Below are 14,768 nucleotides of genomic sequence, written 5' to 3' on the forward strand. Positions count from 1 at the left end.
TTACCAGTCTTGGTGTGATTTCTGCTTGATGAACCTCAGAGTTAAGTAGTATAAAAGCAGGAAGCTGCAAATGATACCAGCCAGGACGAGATAGCTTGTGCAGAGAGGTTGGGAGTCCATATCCAGACTGCCAGTGATCTGTAACCACAGAAAATACAAAATTAGGAACGGACGCAACATTTTCACGCTGGATCTGAGACGTGTGCTTTATGTGTGAACTTCTCTGGTCCCTGACATCTCTTTCCTCGTTTTCCGTCTTGATGTTACTTTCAGAGTGGTCTGATAGCTGGTTACAGCTACACTATGTCTAGTGGCTGTGGTGTTTCAGAGGAAAACAGTTCAGCTTCTGAACAATTTCGCCAAGCACATAAGTGGGGTTTGCGAAGAGAATAGTTGCCTCTTTTTTTTTTTTTTTTTCCCCACTAAAAAGAAAGGGATAAAAGGAGTGACTGCAGTCAGGACATCTGTAGAGACAAATTTAAAATATACGAAGTGTAACAGGACTTCACAAATTAAATGCTTGCCAAATATGAGGCCTACAACATCTACTTAAATACGACAGGCATATAACTAATTAGAATGCTATTTATCAAACATTTGTAACAGTTTTTATTAGTGACTTACAAGTTTCCCTGGTATTGAAAAAGTAATATTTCCAACAGTGAATTCATACGTCACGTCAGTGAACTGAATTTGCATCAGGCCTTGAAAAGTCCATCTGAGGAAAGAAATTTTAGAAAACCAAGATGGAACTGGAAAAAAGAAAAGAACGAAAGAAATTTATATACATACACAAAATTTACTTGAGATCTCAAAAGCTCCTGTGTTGCTGCCAAATATAGCAGTTTTATCTATTTTCTTGACAACCAAAGGCTGTAAACACAGAACAGCTTATTATTTAACAAAATAGTGAATATACTTTATATTGTTCTGTACAGATGGAAAATTATGAAAAAGCTCCAGTTGAGGCTCATTGAACTCCTGCTGTCAACAAAGTTTCACTGGAGCTCAGTCTTCATCTACTGAATGTAATTAGTTTTACTGAGAAATTTAGAGATCATGTAACAATCCAGCCCTTCACTAGTGTTTTTTTTGACCAAACTTATTGTTACCTCATTTCCAGGTGGAGAAACCGATGTAAAATGAACCATCTCACTCCAATGTCACCACCCAAGAAAATAATAGCGAAGGTGGGAATAAAGCTGAGCTTTCCTGCACAGGACTCACTCAGCCTCACAGCCACCAGTCACTAACAAAAACCATCAATGCTCCAGTTCGGAGGGATGATGGGAGCTTTGTCTTACCTTCCCAGAGGTTTTCCAGGCTTATCACAAAACCTCCGCTCAGGTAGAACAATGTGAAAAGGATGTTGCCGAAGAAGGCTGAGAGCTGTAATGTGGGCAGGAGTGCTGCTGCCCAAAGTGCCATCGTGCGGGCACTGTATACAGCCAGCCACACCAAGAGAAAGTTCAGCAGGAAATGTTCTGGGTCAGGAACGAGGTTTGCCAACCAGTAGATGGGAATGCCATAAAGTATAACAAAAGCGCAGTGCTCTGGGAGCTCCCCCAAAACCTGTTTGGGGGGGGGGGGGGGGGGGAAAGAGAGAAAGTAAGTTGAATGATAATCACAAAACCTTGTGAAATGTACTTCAATGTACTTACAGACTGTTTATAAAAACTGTAGGAAATACTCCTTTAGAAGGTAGTCACCTCCCTGTTAGGTGTTGTCAGTGACATGCAAAACCAATCCACAACAGAAATTGAAATCCTCACTAATTTTTTCTCCAGTTGTGACAATTCTTATAACTAATTGTTAAAATGAGAGTATTCTTGTTACAGATTAGATGTCTTGGTTTGTTACAGTTTTGGCAGCTTCTAAGAATTTAAGGCACTTGGTCCCTGAGAACTGGTGCACTTGGTAACAGCGATACTGTTACTGACTCATCACATCTCTCTGTTTTGTCCAAATGTCGTTGAACCTAGCGTGAGAACAAATTGAGACAAATTTGGCTGTTGGTCACTTCTCCACTTTGTCCCAAAGGCAGTCCAGTTATTAACTTCTTAACTCACTGTAAAACAAAAACATGCTTAGGATTTTCTCAAATATCTAAAGATATGTATAGAGAGTATTATGATTATTTCTTCCAAAGTGGGTTGCTACTATCCTCTAATACTAAGGTTGTAACAAATTACATCGATTTCTCTATGAATAATGTGCAATCTTTGTGACACAATGCAGAGAATATTTTTCTCTGGCAACCACTAATAAGCATTTAAAATCTTGTGCAGAAATGGAAACCTAAATTACAGATGCCATGGCAGGCAGAACTCATCTAACAGTGGCAACATCACAAAGAAGGGATTATTCTAAACCCTTTTGAAAAAGAGAATATAATTTTTTAAAGTTCTTATTTATTTCCAGAAACTCTGACTCTTTATGCACTTAATACAATTGTTTGTCTCTGACCAGTACAGGCCCAAACAACTACTGAAAATATCACAATTAGCATTTTGTCATTTCTGGTTTACCTTTGCTTTAGCATTTAATATGAATATTTTGTTTTACAGATCAAGACGTGTAATCAGACTTTCGAAGATGCTTCAGCTAATGAAATATGCAGGTATGTAAAACTATCTAAACCCCCAAATTTGAGTTTGGGAATTCTCAAATTTTGGCCAAACAACCCAGTGAAAAATTCTTCTTTAGCTTTTCTGGGGTGAGATCTCAGCTGTGACTTATGGCAACATATCTGAAGTAGTGTGAAGTTTAGTCCATTAATTCCAAGGAAGCAAGAATGATAGCCTTAGCTGGCAGACACAAAAGAACAGTCTGTTATGAATGTGATCGTTTATACAACAAGGCTTTGGTTTGTTTGTGGTTTTTAATGTTAAAGCCAGTTGTGTGCATTTCCTGGCAACAAAACCAATTACCTTAGCAAAGAAATATGAGCTAACAGAGTACATTCCATCTTCCAAGTCATGATAAAGCATAGCTCTTTCCGAATGACCTGCAGGGTAGAAACAAACAGGTTGGTTTCATCCTAAGGCTGCATTAAGGAGTATAATTTTTTTATTGATTTAGGAATTTTCTGGTTTTGATTGCTTATAATATTTACAAGAAAACTGACACTTACACTTGGCAATAACATCCAAAATCACTGCGAACGGGACTAGGGCACCTATCATGAACAGCAGTGCTGTCGTGTCACGAACAGAGAGTCTGGTTTTCTCATGGCTGTAGTACAAAAATCCAATTAAAAATGACATGAAGAGGGCCTCAAATCCGCGGATTAGTAACGTTGAAATATCTCTGAAGTCATTGGAGACTTGACGACTAGGAAAACAGCAACATTGACCATAAGGTATTGCACATACTAATGCCAGTTATTGTCAGATATATTGCCCAAATGCTCTACTAACATCAGTCTGTGGAACTTGATGGTTTTGAGTAGGATGGAAGTTAGACTGTCTGGTTCTGTAAAGGATTTTACCTAATCAAAGCTATTGAGTGTCTCTAGCTGCCTAGTATTTCAGGTCTGAAAAGCTGAAAGCTTGAAGGCAGGCAATGGGGGCAGGAAGGTCGAATTTCAGAGACACAGAAGCAATTATCTGAGTTATAGAAGTCTCTCTGTTAAGGACCTGTATGGTATGCTAACAGCAGGAGACACTGGTAGTGATGTCTACATGTATCAAACCAGTTGATTGTGTTTCTTTTGAGTACACACACGTGAGACACAGCTACAATTCCCATCTATGCTGGCTGTAATCAGTGAAGCCTCCTGGCTTCAAATCTGAGGCAGAAGTGTGAGGATGGCGATGCCTAAGCCTACCATGCAACTTCCTGGGCCTGCTGAGGACTGAGTCACCATGCTTAGGCATGGGTATCAGGATGGCAGTACTCAAAACCGGGACTAACGTTCCTGAGCCTCGAGGTTCCTGCTGCCGCTTAAAATTGCAGACTCCCAGCAATGAGAGCTGGAGCTGGCTCTGTCTGGAAGGAGTCCTGGAGCAGAAAGCTGGGGCTGTACATCTGGCTGCTGTCCTGTGCAGGGGATCAGGGTGAGTTGGTACAGCAACACCTCTGCTCTATGGCTTGCTCAGGCCTAGCCCTAGCTGTGCACTTTTGGCATGCATGCAGTTCTCATTTTGTGCTTCTTAAGCTTTAAAATACAAATGGGCATCGTACATAACTGTTTAAGCTGGAGATAAGGTTACCGTAATAATATAGTGAACTGCTTTAAGGCTGCTGGTAACTGATCACTTGAATGGTCAGGCATGTTGATAGTCTCTTCTGAATCTAAATGGGACCTACCCAAAAGAAAAGAGGAAAAGAAATTGAAATTATCACAGGCGGTAGCTGTTATTTCAGATGTGCTGTATGACACTCTTCTTTACCTTTGGTTGCTGAATGCAGTTGCAACGCTGTCTCCTTCAGTAACTTTCCATAAGAAATCATCAAAATCTCTCACTTTTTCTAGGAACAATTTGGCAAGAGTATTTGCTCTTTTTTGGCTTTCCGTCTTCTTTTCTTCAGTCTGTTTATCAATACTGGTCAAATCAACTGCAAGACATTATTTGACAAGAGTACACATGCTATAGATGTGATATAACTTCGTGATATGTTTAGAATCAGAGATTTCATGGTGAACAGACAGTACGACCTGTGTGCCTGCATTAAGCTACAATGGGTGAAACTTTATCAGTTATTTTAGGTAATTTGAGAAGAACAGATTGTTAATGTGTATTTTGTCTTGGGAGATGTTTCTTATCTAGTCATTCAATGAATCATTGAGAGATTTCATAATTGATTATTATAATATTGTAAACTACTATTTCAGGTTTTTCTAAATTTAATAGAGGCTGAGAATAAACAGTTTGAATTTCCTTCCTGGGGTGTAGGCATTTACAATCTGTTATGTAACTTTGACTTAAATCATGTTTTTTTCTCCATCTGCAGAATGATAGTTATCTTTTTTCTCTCTTACAGATGTGCCATAAACTTTACCTGATACTGAGAAAGTCCAAGAATATTACCCAAGGATGACATAGTAGCAGCAACTTACAGTAGTTATTTCCCAGTGCTGACCTTCAGTGTAGAGTGAAAATATCTGACATTTCGCAGATGCTTTGTGAGAGAACTAGCACTGCACGTTTTGTAGCTCCTTACATTGGGCTGATTGTCTCCGTTCAGCCTCTCCAGCAGGAGTCCATCAGAAATGAGTTGCAATCTGCCCTACCTCTTACCTTCTCCCATGGTCTCCTGTTCTCTATCTGACACAAAGCCAGCATTTGTGTGTTTGTCAGGCGTTCCTTCATGCTGTGGCATCCTCTACTATCCTGCCCCATTTCCACCTTCCTGCTGCCCATGTTTCTCTGCGTTTTCTATGGGTTCTAGCTCGGTGTATATCACTAAATGATCTTCCACCTCTGTTTCTCATCCCTTCCCACCTTCCTTGTAGTAGGGGTTTATCTCTGCAACCACAGGCTCTAGCTACGGGTTTCCCCAGGACTGCCTCAAATTCTCCGTTCCCACGTGGGGGTGCTTGGAAGCCTTCCTCACGGCTGTGCTTGGCTGCGAAGAACTGCTCTGAACCATGGTGGCGACAAAGGTCTTTCTGCAGGGCTTGACATTGAGGTTAACTTCTGTTTATCTCTGCATGGCTGACACCAGCTCACGCCACCTGCCAGGCACAGCCAAAAAGGTTACTCCACAGCATTGCAGTTGGTGTCTGTACAGGTCTCCTATCCAACTTGAGTGCAAAGACCTAAGGGCTGGAACTGAACCAGCCTCAGTGGTAAGAGACTACTGCCATTAGACTAACGGAGCCAGATTCCCTTTGCATGTTGCAAAAAACAGAAGAGGGATGGATTTGGAATGATGTAGTTAACTTTCTTTGCAAAGAGGAATAAAAGGATTGGTGTCCTGGATTTGTTTTTTCTCTCATCCAGTACACTCTGTTTGGCAGCACTCCTCTTGAGTCAGAGAAGTAGCTACAGAATGCAGTTGATCAGTTCATCCATGTCTTTCTCAGTGAGGGCAAGAGTTTCAACCAGCTAAAACACAGGAATAAGTGCGCTAAACATGTGGAAGAGTTGCTACACCTGGCAGGGTTAGAAGGAGGATTATTTAAAATTGATGTTGTCCATACTGACAAATAGGTTCTTATTAAAAACTGAATGTGCTGCAGTATTGATCTGAGTCAGTTATAAGGCATTTCTGAGACAGTTATGGTCAATAAAAATCAATGTTAGCTGATACACTTATGGAAGTGAGTGATTTCCAGTAACCTTTTTTCATGGCAGTGCTTGATACTAACCGTAGAAATCTGCAGGATTGCTGTACCTTGGGCAGGGATAGCCTAGTTCAGTGAAATACTGGACCATGTCTCTAGCTGTTCCAGAATAGACAGTGACTCCAGAAGTCATCAAGAGAACTAAATCAAACAGTTGGAAGATATCTGACCGGGGCTGATGAAGTGAAAGAAGAACTAATCTGTTTCCTCTGGCCAGTCTGGATAATGTTATCACAAGGTTATGTGCAGTAAAACTGTCCAGTCCAGATGTTGGTTCATCAAGTATGAGTATTCCTGCCAAAGACAATAAGTTTAGCTGTAGAAAGCAGCGTGTTTGATTTGGAAAATATGTTCTAAGTGAAACGACGCTAGTGCATGAAATATCATGGATATATTCCTTTTTTTTTTAAAGTCCAAAGTGTATTTCATGCCAGCGTCACATAATATTCAACAATGGCAATTTCTTCCCCTATCTTACTGAACACGATGACCAAGAGTAATTATTTTAAAGCTTTTCTTGCTCCCACTGGAAACAAGAGATTTTTGTAATTTTTATAGGGATGCAGATTCAGTTTCCTTATTAAATTTACATTCTTCTCTGCAGTTCTGCACTGTCTGTATGAATATCAGGTACAAGAATATTAATTAACACAGTAGTACTAGTTTTGTATCCTACCTACTGAAATATTTTAACCTAAATGCTTGATACTTAAACTTCTTGCATTATTCATGTGTAAATACTCACACAGTATTCATTTAGCTCCTCCTCTTCCCAACCTGCGCTCTATTTTGCCCCTGTTCACACATACATATGAAGAGATATTCATATGTTTGGATTGTTTGGTTGGTTGGTTTGTCATTGGTTGTTACAAACTTGAAAGTGTTTTGTTACTTTGCAGTGTTTGTGTTATTATAGACCTTAATGCCCTCAATCAACTAAAGGCAACATCTGTACACAGATGTGGTTTCTGTGCTGAGGGATATCATCCATTTGAAACGTAAAGAAAACTTCGCTTATTTTTCCTAGAACTAATTATTTTTTTTTTTTACTTCAGTACCAGCACATCTATTCCTAAGCATCACTTCTTATAAAAAAAACACCTCTGCTTTCCCCATAATTACAAAAATATAACTTTATACAAGCAAAAAATTCTCAGATCCCTTTCCCAGTGGAAGAGCTGGTGGGAAATCTTGCTCAACAAGAGACTCAGCCAAGATTAGTAGTGCTGTTGATATTTATAAGAGCAGACAGGGCATTCAATCCTGCAAAATCAACTGCAGATTTAGCCTCACGTTTTGCTTCTACTGAAGACGATGGAAATCTCTGTGTCACCTGTGGCATGAGCCAGCCACGTGACTGAGTTGCCCAAGACCACAATGACTGACTATACAGCCAAGAAAATGACCTTCCTTGTTAACTCTGCACTTGTAAATGAGCTAGTTGGAGGAAAGGAAAACAATCTTGATGTTGTAATAGGCTTCCAAAGTAACTTGTGGCATGTGGTCAGATAAACAAACCTCATACTGATAAGCACAAACCAATGGCTGCCAAAATAGAATCATAGAACGGTTTGGATTGGAAGGGACCTTAAAGATCATCTAGTTCCAACTCCTTTGCTATGGGCAGAGACACCTTCTGATACATCAGGTTACTCAAAGCGTCATCCAATCTGGCCTTGAACACTTCCAGGGATGAGTCATCCACAACTCCTCTGGGCAACCTGTTCCAGTGCCTCACCACCCCCATTGTAAAAAATTTCTTCTTTATATCTAATCATGGAATGGTTAGGGTTGGAAGAGACCTCAAAGATAATCTAGTTCCAACCCCTCTGCCATGGGCAAGGACACCTTCCGCTAGGTCAGGTTGCTCAAAGCGTCATCCAACCTGGCCTTGAACACTTCCAGGGGCGAGGCATCCACAACTCCTCTGGACAACCTGTTCCAGTGTTTCACCCACCCTCATTGCAAAAAATTTCTTCCTTAGATCTAATCTAAATCTACCCTCTTTCAGTTTAACACTGTTACCCCTTGTCCTATCACTACACGACCTTGTAAAAAGTCCCTCTCCAAACACTCCATTTACAGAATTATTACTGGAATAATTTCGGTATTATCTGTAATCAGCACTGACTTCAATTTAAGGGCATGGACCAGCACCCAGTCACTGTGTCTGACTTTGCTATGGAGAGGCAATCTCTGGCAGAAGGTGACGCAAGACCTGTTAAGTGTCCCAAGTATGAACTCCTCAAGCTGCCCCAGGGGTAACTGTGTACCACTTTTCCCTGAAAGCTCCTATCTTCATTTACTGCCCCATTTCCCCCAGTGCTCTGTCGTGGGCACAAGGAAAGTGTCAGGGTTTTGCTCACCTGGGTTCCAGAGCAGCTGCACACCGATGCTCACTCTCCGCCTCTCACCTCCCGAAACACCACGGAGGTACTCGTTCCCTACCCTGGTGTTTGCGCACTGACGCAAGCGTAATTCCGCTATAACATCTTCTACCTGGGGGGATCCAAAGGGTAACAGAGACAAAGCAAGAGTTCATTTGCACGTTTGTGCGTAGCTAAAGCTGAAAATATGATTAGTGTGGTTAAAATTCACCTGTATGTTTCAGTGCTATCTGATCAAGAGACACTTGAAAACAAATCTTGATTTCAGACATAATATTAAAAAGGCTCAGCAATCAGCAATTTAATTCTTCTTTCAGCCTCTAATGCTTTCTCTAGATTGTAATTTTTTTATGAGCTTTAGAACAATTGCTGGTTTCTATCTTGAAAGAAGAAAAAGGTTTATAATTCATAATCTATATTAAAAAAAAAATGCCAGATTAGCTGTTCTGACTCCAAACACACAGGATCTCTTGGATAATTCCTGTCAGACACATTTTTTGACAACTTTATTTTTTACCAACAGCTTAATTACCCTTTTTTGCCTTTGTGAGTCTGAAAAAAACTTTGGAAGGCGCAGTCTGGCAACGAACAATAGCGTTTCTCTGACAGTCAGGTGGGGGAGCAGTCGGTCATCCTGCCGCACGTGTGCTATGCATTTCTTAACAAGCTGGGGAGTGCTGGGTTTGTTATTGATCGTGATTTGACCGGACGTGATTTTGCCTCCATGATCCCGGCAGGTTATCACATCAAGCAAGGATGTCTTTCCACCAGCTAGAAAAACCAAAATTGAAAATTAAATTAATTTCCAAGGGATCACTTTGAAAAGTGATTTAGTCATAGAAGATACAAGTTTTCACTCCTTAACATCTTTTCCCCAAACCTTCATGAAGCTTTTCCAAAGCCACAGAGACATAATGGTCTTGAAAGAAAATACCAACTACAAGCTCACGTTGAGGCAATCTCTCTCCTTTGGAATGCAGTACGTGGTTTTAACCTTGATCCTTTCTCAGCAGAATTGAGTAGAATTGGGCATTGAGGGTAGCACCATGAACTCAAGAAGCATGATCTCTTTGTGCTCTTCTTACCTCTGCTTCACTTTTGAAATATAGGTGAACGATGGTGATCCATGCTGGCTGTGGGACTGGTGCCTAAATGCATGGCAAGAGCTTGCTTTGTGAAGGGAATTGTGGATTCGGAAATGGCAGCTGGAGCAGCTGAATGAGTAAGGCGCTGAATGATTATGCAGACAATAAGAATCTTAATCATGATTGAAATAAAAATTCTTATGACTTCAAATAAGACAAAAAGCCATTTGAATAATTAAGAAAAGCTGGCTCATGGTGGTAAGAAAAGTAAAACAATGAAAACAACACCTGATTTGGAATTAAATAGCAAATTAGTTTTTCCTTTTGCTGTATGATACTGTATGTAAACACACAGAGCTCTCTTATTATGATTAGATGTCATTTATTTCTAGTATCCCCGTTGAAAGATTAACTCCACACTTGTTTCTTTATATATACATTTTAAAAAAGAAACCCATCCATCTGTAAACCATGTATTGCTCTATTTAAGAGTGACATATTGATTGCCATTGACTATGTGAAACCCATCAGCAGTTTAATCCATTTTACTAAGGCATTTGATGAAATAGATGATAAACAGCTTTTAAAAATAGTTTGACTAGTTTGCTGAAAGAGGTTTGTGCTTAGTGTATGTTACCTTACAAAGGTACTATATCTGTAACTCAATATGTTATTTCATCACAAGCTTTTCCTTTTATTATCGGGAGAATCTCTAAGGTAAAACTTCAATTACATTAAGGATATGTGCTAAGAAAAAAATTCCTGCGGCAATGGGGAAGAAAAACCTCTTTTGTAGAAATAAAGTTAAAACTTTTTTGGCAAATATGCCTTGCCTTTGAGAGAGAGTATCTTCATTGAATCACTGAGTTAACCTGATGTAAGAGTCTAGTGGAGACAAAGCATGAGGGTTTTTACCTCCAAAATATGAGTACTTTTAACTCCACATTAACAGATCACGTGTCTACTTCCTATCACCCTAGATGAGCTTAGGCTCAACTAACCACATAGGGTAAAGGCCATTTTTCCATTAGTCGGCCTCACCCTGGGGAAGATTAAACCAGTGCCACCAGAAATTGGGCGGAAAAAAAAACACCACCACCACCACCAAAAACAGCTGTAAGAAAGCAGGGACTCATTTTAAAGCCAAACAGAAGAGGAACTGTCTTTTCTTCTCCATAAGTTTCTCTTAATTAATCCAAACGTGATATGTTATCCTGTTAGAATTGTTTCAATCCAAAGAGAATTCCTGCTTATGGCTATGCAACTTGCCACTGATCTTTCTTACAGGGCCTGGCCTCGTTTGTCTGAAAGGTCTGCAGTTTGCCTGTTTTGAATCTGAGCCATGAAGCTGTTTGATGCCCAGCAGGGCTGAGACTGCAGGCCGCAGTAACAACAATACCCCAGCACATCTCGGGAAACAAACAGCAAATGTGTAAAAGTCACCAAAAAAATTGCTTTCTAAAATAAATGTTATTTTTTTTTGTCCCCAGGTATCATTCTTGTTTCCTCATGCATTTTAAAGAATGTATTTAAGTGAAACATTTCCAATAGTTGTTTCTGAACTAGATTTTGGCATTCAAAAGACTGCAGAGTATTCCTCTTGGCTGTGTACATTTTATCTGAGAGTTGGTCAAATGACAACATTTGGTTGCTCTTACCAGTACTTCCTATAATAGCTAGCATCTGACCACTGTGAACTTTTAAATTCAGATTCTGGATTATTGTCACATGAGAATGGGAATCCGCTTTCCAGGTCCAGGGCATTTTCATCTGCGCAAGATTTTCATACCAAGGAACCTGGGATGCCATGTTAACCTAACAAAGAAAGAAACGAGTTATAGAATCAGAATGGTTTGGATTGGAAGGGACCTTAAAGATCGCCTAGTTCCAACCCCCCTGTCAATGGGCAGGGACACCTTCCACTAAAGCAGGTTGCTCAAAGCCTCATCCAACCTGGCCTTGAACACTCCCAGGGGTGGGGCATCCACAACTTCTCTGAGCAACCTGGTTCACTGCCTCACTTTCTCAGAGGAAATAATTTCTTCCTTAGATCTAATCTAAATCTGCCCTCTTTCAGTTTAAAGCCATTACCCCTTGCCCTATCACTACACACCCTTGTAAAAAGTCCCTCTCCAGCTTTCTTGTAGGCCTCCTTTAGGTACTGTAAGACTGCTAGAAGGTCTCCCTGGAGCCTTCTCTTCTCAAGGCTGAAGAACCCCAACTGTCTCAGCCTGTCTTCATAGGAGAGGTGTTCCAGCCCTCAGATCATCTTCATGGCCCTCCTCTGGACTCGCTCCAACATTTCCATGCTGCTCTTGTGTTGGGGGCCCCAGAGCTGAACACGGTATTCCAGGTGGGGTCTCATGCGAGCAGAGTAGAGGGGCAGAATCACCTCCCTTAACCTGCTTGAATTGAAGTCCCTTCAATTCGAACAATAAACTGTTTAGCAATAAATACCTTTGAAGTTATGATGTTACGAGCAGAGAATATATTAAAATAATATTGTTAATCTTCAGAAATACATTGAAGAAAGCTCTTTTACAGCAGATGTATGGTTTTCATGCTTTGCTTCTTATTCTGTTAATCGCTAAAGCTACCTTTGTACTGTTACTTTAGTAATTTATTCCTGTTGTGAATTCTAAATGTTTAAAAATTTTAATATCATTTGAAATTATGCAAAACTCAAAACTGTGAAATCTACTTCAGATGCCATGGTGGCACAAAGAGAGATGAAAAATTTTACTGGTTCCCTGAAATCCTCCTTGTTAGTCATCCTCTCTTTGTCTCCTTCCACATACTTACTCTTGCCAACAAGGGCTCCCACCATCCCTAGCTGGACAGAAAGTCCCTCTGCCCCAGCCCTCAGAGGAATAATTTGGCTCAAGACTGAGAGAAAACAGAACCTAGAAACAGACTTCTTTTCCTGTCTTACCACCTAGCTTTGCTAGGTATGTTTACAATGAAGGGTTTCACCTGCTGTCAATATTGCAGCCAAAAGCATGTTTCTGCTCACAAAACTTCTGTGTATTTGACTGTGCAACAGTCACGTGAACTTTATGTTGTGAACTTCAACTTTCTTTGGCTTTTAAAATGGCTTGCGTATAGAAACAGGCATTTCTGGATATGCTTCCTGCTGAACGGAGGTGTATAAATTACAACTTTTACCTGGTAGTTGAGTTCTTTGACCTCGAGAACGTTTGATTTGCCACTGTATGTGAAATACAGACTGTTGTCTTCTTCAGAGCAAAAAATAGCATCCTGGACCTTGGTCTGGAAAAGTTATTAGATTAATTACAATAGTTAATTACAATTCCTAAAGTGCTGTTAAAATTTGAGTTCAGAAAAGGTGAAGCACAAAGGGAAATATATTTTATGGGATATAACAGTATTGTTGATGAGTTACTGTAGTGCAAAAATCTGAAGGGTTGAAATGAGTTATCTGTTAATCAGTGTGAAATGTACATTGTTCTAGCACATGTATGAGGGCCAAATGTGCTATGCTCTTCTTTGCTTTCAGTTTAAATGAGATCACTTTCAAAATGGAGATAAATGTCATATCACTATAAAGAGATTGGATTTCTGGTTTTGAGGAAAAAATGTACTGCTTCAGCAACGTTAGTCTCCTAGATCACAATGGTGCATATTGAAATTCATGAGTTATGGCAGCTAAAAATGAAGGTTTACTGGAATTATGTTCGTTATCGAATTCCACAGGGACTCATTAACTCGATGGCTTTATGAACAAGTAGGTGTGCAACCACGAGTACTGTCTCTTTTTCTCCTCTTTTGTTTTTTAAATTCACAGTTTGTCAACTGGAACTTTGCATTCTGAGATACCAGTTAAAATAACAGTGTCTACTTGACTTGCTTAATCTTTTGCATACAGCTGCGCTTAAGAAGTCTTTGCTGAGGCAGCTTTCTGGCTTTGGGTTTAATTCGGTGTGTGAGCCTGTAGGTTTTACTCTGGCCAGCCATATCTCTCCCACAGCCTTGCGCCGTTCCTACGAGTCAGACTCATATCCTAGCCAAGGCAAATGTACCTGTTCCCTGTGTAGCAGACCCTGTCCATGCCTGTGGTAGCTTTGGCAAATGGTGACCACAAACTTTTTGGCCTCCTCCTACCCTCACAGCAAATGACGCTGGTTAATCTTTTTGGTCTAGATACACAACAGAAAGCAATGTGACACCAGCAGCCTGCAAAGCCATATTAAAGCCCTCCAAGCTCCCCCTGCTGCCAAAGCACTCTGCACTCTTGATTAAGTTGAATGTAACTTTAAAAAAATCACACGTGGTCTCCAGCAAATGTGGGGAGCTGGTTTTACAGCCCAAAGGCATGTCCTGGGAAAGCCAGTCCAGGCTATGCTCAGGGACTTTCTGCTCCATCCACGTTTTTCGTTTTTGACATCCCTCTGTCAGGTCCAGCACTGTGGCATCTGAGCACGGCTTGCATGGCAGCGGCCTCATCCCCAGTGTGCTCTCGTGGGGGTGAGGACGCTTCCAGCTCCTCTGTGGCTGGAGGGAGTAAGGGCTCTCCACCTGCGAAGGGCGGTGGGCAGGCTGGCCACCCGCCTCTGCCGGCTCCCGGGCAAGCACTGCGGCTGCGGGATGGTCGAGCCCATCGGGTCCCTCCCAGCTCGCTGCAGGTCTCACTCACCGGCAAGCCCTCGCGTGCCACCTGGCTCCAGCCGACACCATCCAGAGAGATTTTTTCAGTGTCTTCCTTCATGGTGGTGGCGGAAGGTCTCAGTCCCTGCCGTGGTTTGACTGTCGTCTCTTTGGAAGCTGTGGAAATCCTTCTCCTCTTGGTTTTGAGCTCAGCCCGTTCCAAGCGCCTTCACCGCAGCACCGTTTCTCCTGGTGCGCCGTGTCTCCACAGCAGGAGTGACCCCATGGACCAGGAAACGTTCCCCACCTGTGGGATGGTAGCAGCTCAGGCTAAAGGTACATCAGATAGTGGCCTCGGCTAATCACCTGTCAGCTGGCAAAAGGGAGGCTGAGCACCCC

General features: G+C 41.2%; 1 protein-coding gene across 1 annotated transcript; it reads right to left on the reverse strand.

Annotated features, from left to right (window-relative positions):
• ABCG8 (ATP binding cassette subfamily G member 8) lies at window positions 1–14,490 on the reverse strand. The gene is made up of 13 exons (XM_086628834.1): window positions 14,419–14,490; window positions 12,930–13,034; window positions 11,423–11,579; window positions 9,212–9,450; window positions 8,659–8,791; window positions 6,317–6,586; window positions 4,395–4,560; window positions 4,215–4,307; window positions 3,134–3,333; window positions 2,931–3,007; window positions 1,305–1,572; window positions 625–752; window positions 1–138 (listed from the first exon to the last, which is right to left on the reverse strand). Exons 1-13 carry the CDS (start codon window positions 14,488–14,490, stop codon window positions 1–3), a joined length of 2,046 nt encoding a protein of 681 aa, XP_086484960.1.
• Window positions 14,491–14,768: the final 278 nt, after the last annotated feature.

The sequence above is a fragment of the Tauraco erythrolophus genome, chromosome 2, assembly GCF_009769465.1.
Source record: "Tauraco erythrolophus isolate bTauEry1 chromosome 2, bTauEry1.pri, whole genome shotgun sequence".
NCBI lineage: Eukaryota > Metazoa > Chordata > Aves > Musophagiformes > Musophagidae > Tauraco > Tauraco erythrolophus.

Excerpts from the sequence above, each read along its gene's own strand:
- ABCG8 (XM_086628834.1), bottom strand. The coding sequence starts at position 14,490 with ATGAAGGAAGACACTGAAAAAATCTCTCTGGATGGTGTCGGCTGGAGC. Across the intron at positions 8,792-9,211 it reads ACTCACAAAGGCAAAAAAGG|GTAGAAGATGTTATAGCGGA; the intron begins GTAATTAAGCTG and ends GGATCCCCCCAG. Across the intron at positions 4,308-4,394 it reads ACTGCATTCAGCAACCAAAG|GTCCCATTTAGATTCAGAAG; the intron begins GTAAAGAAGAGT and ends TCTTTTGGGTAG.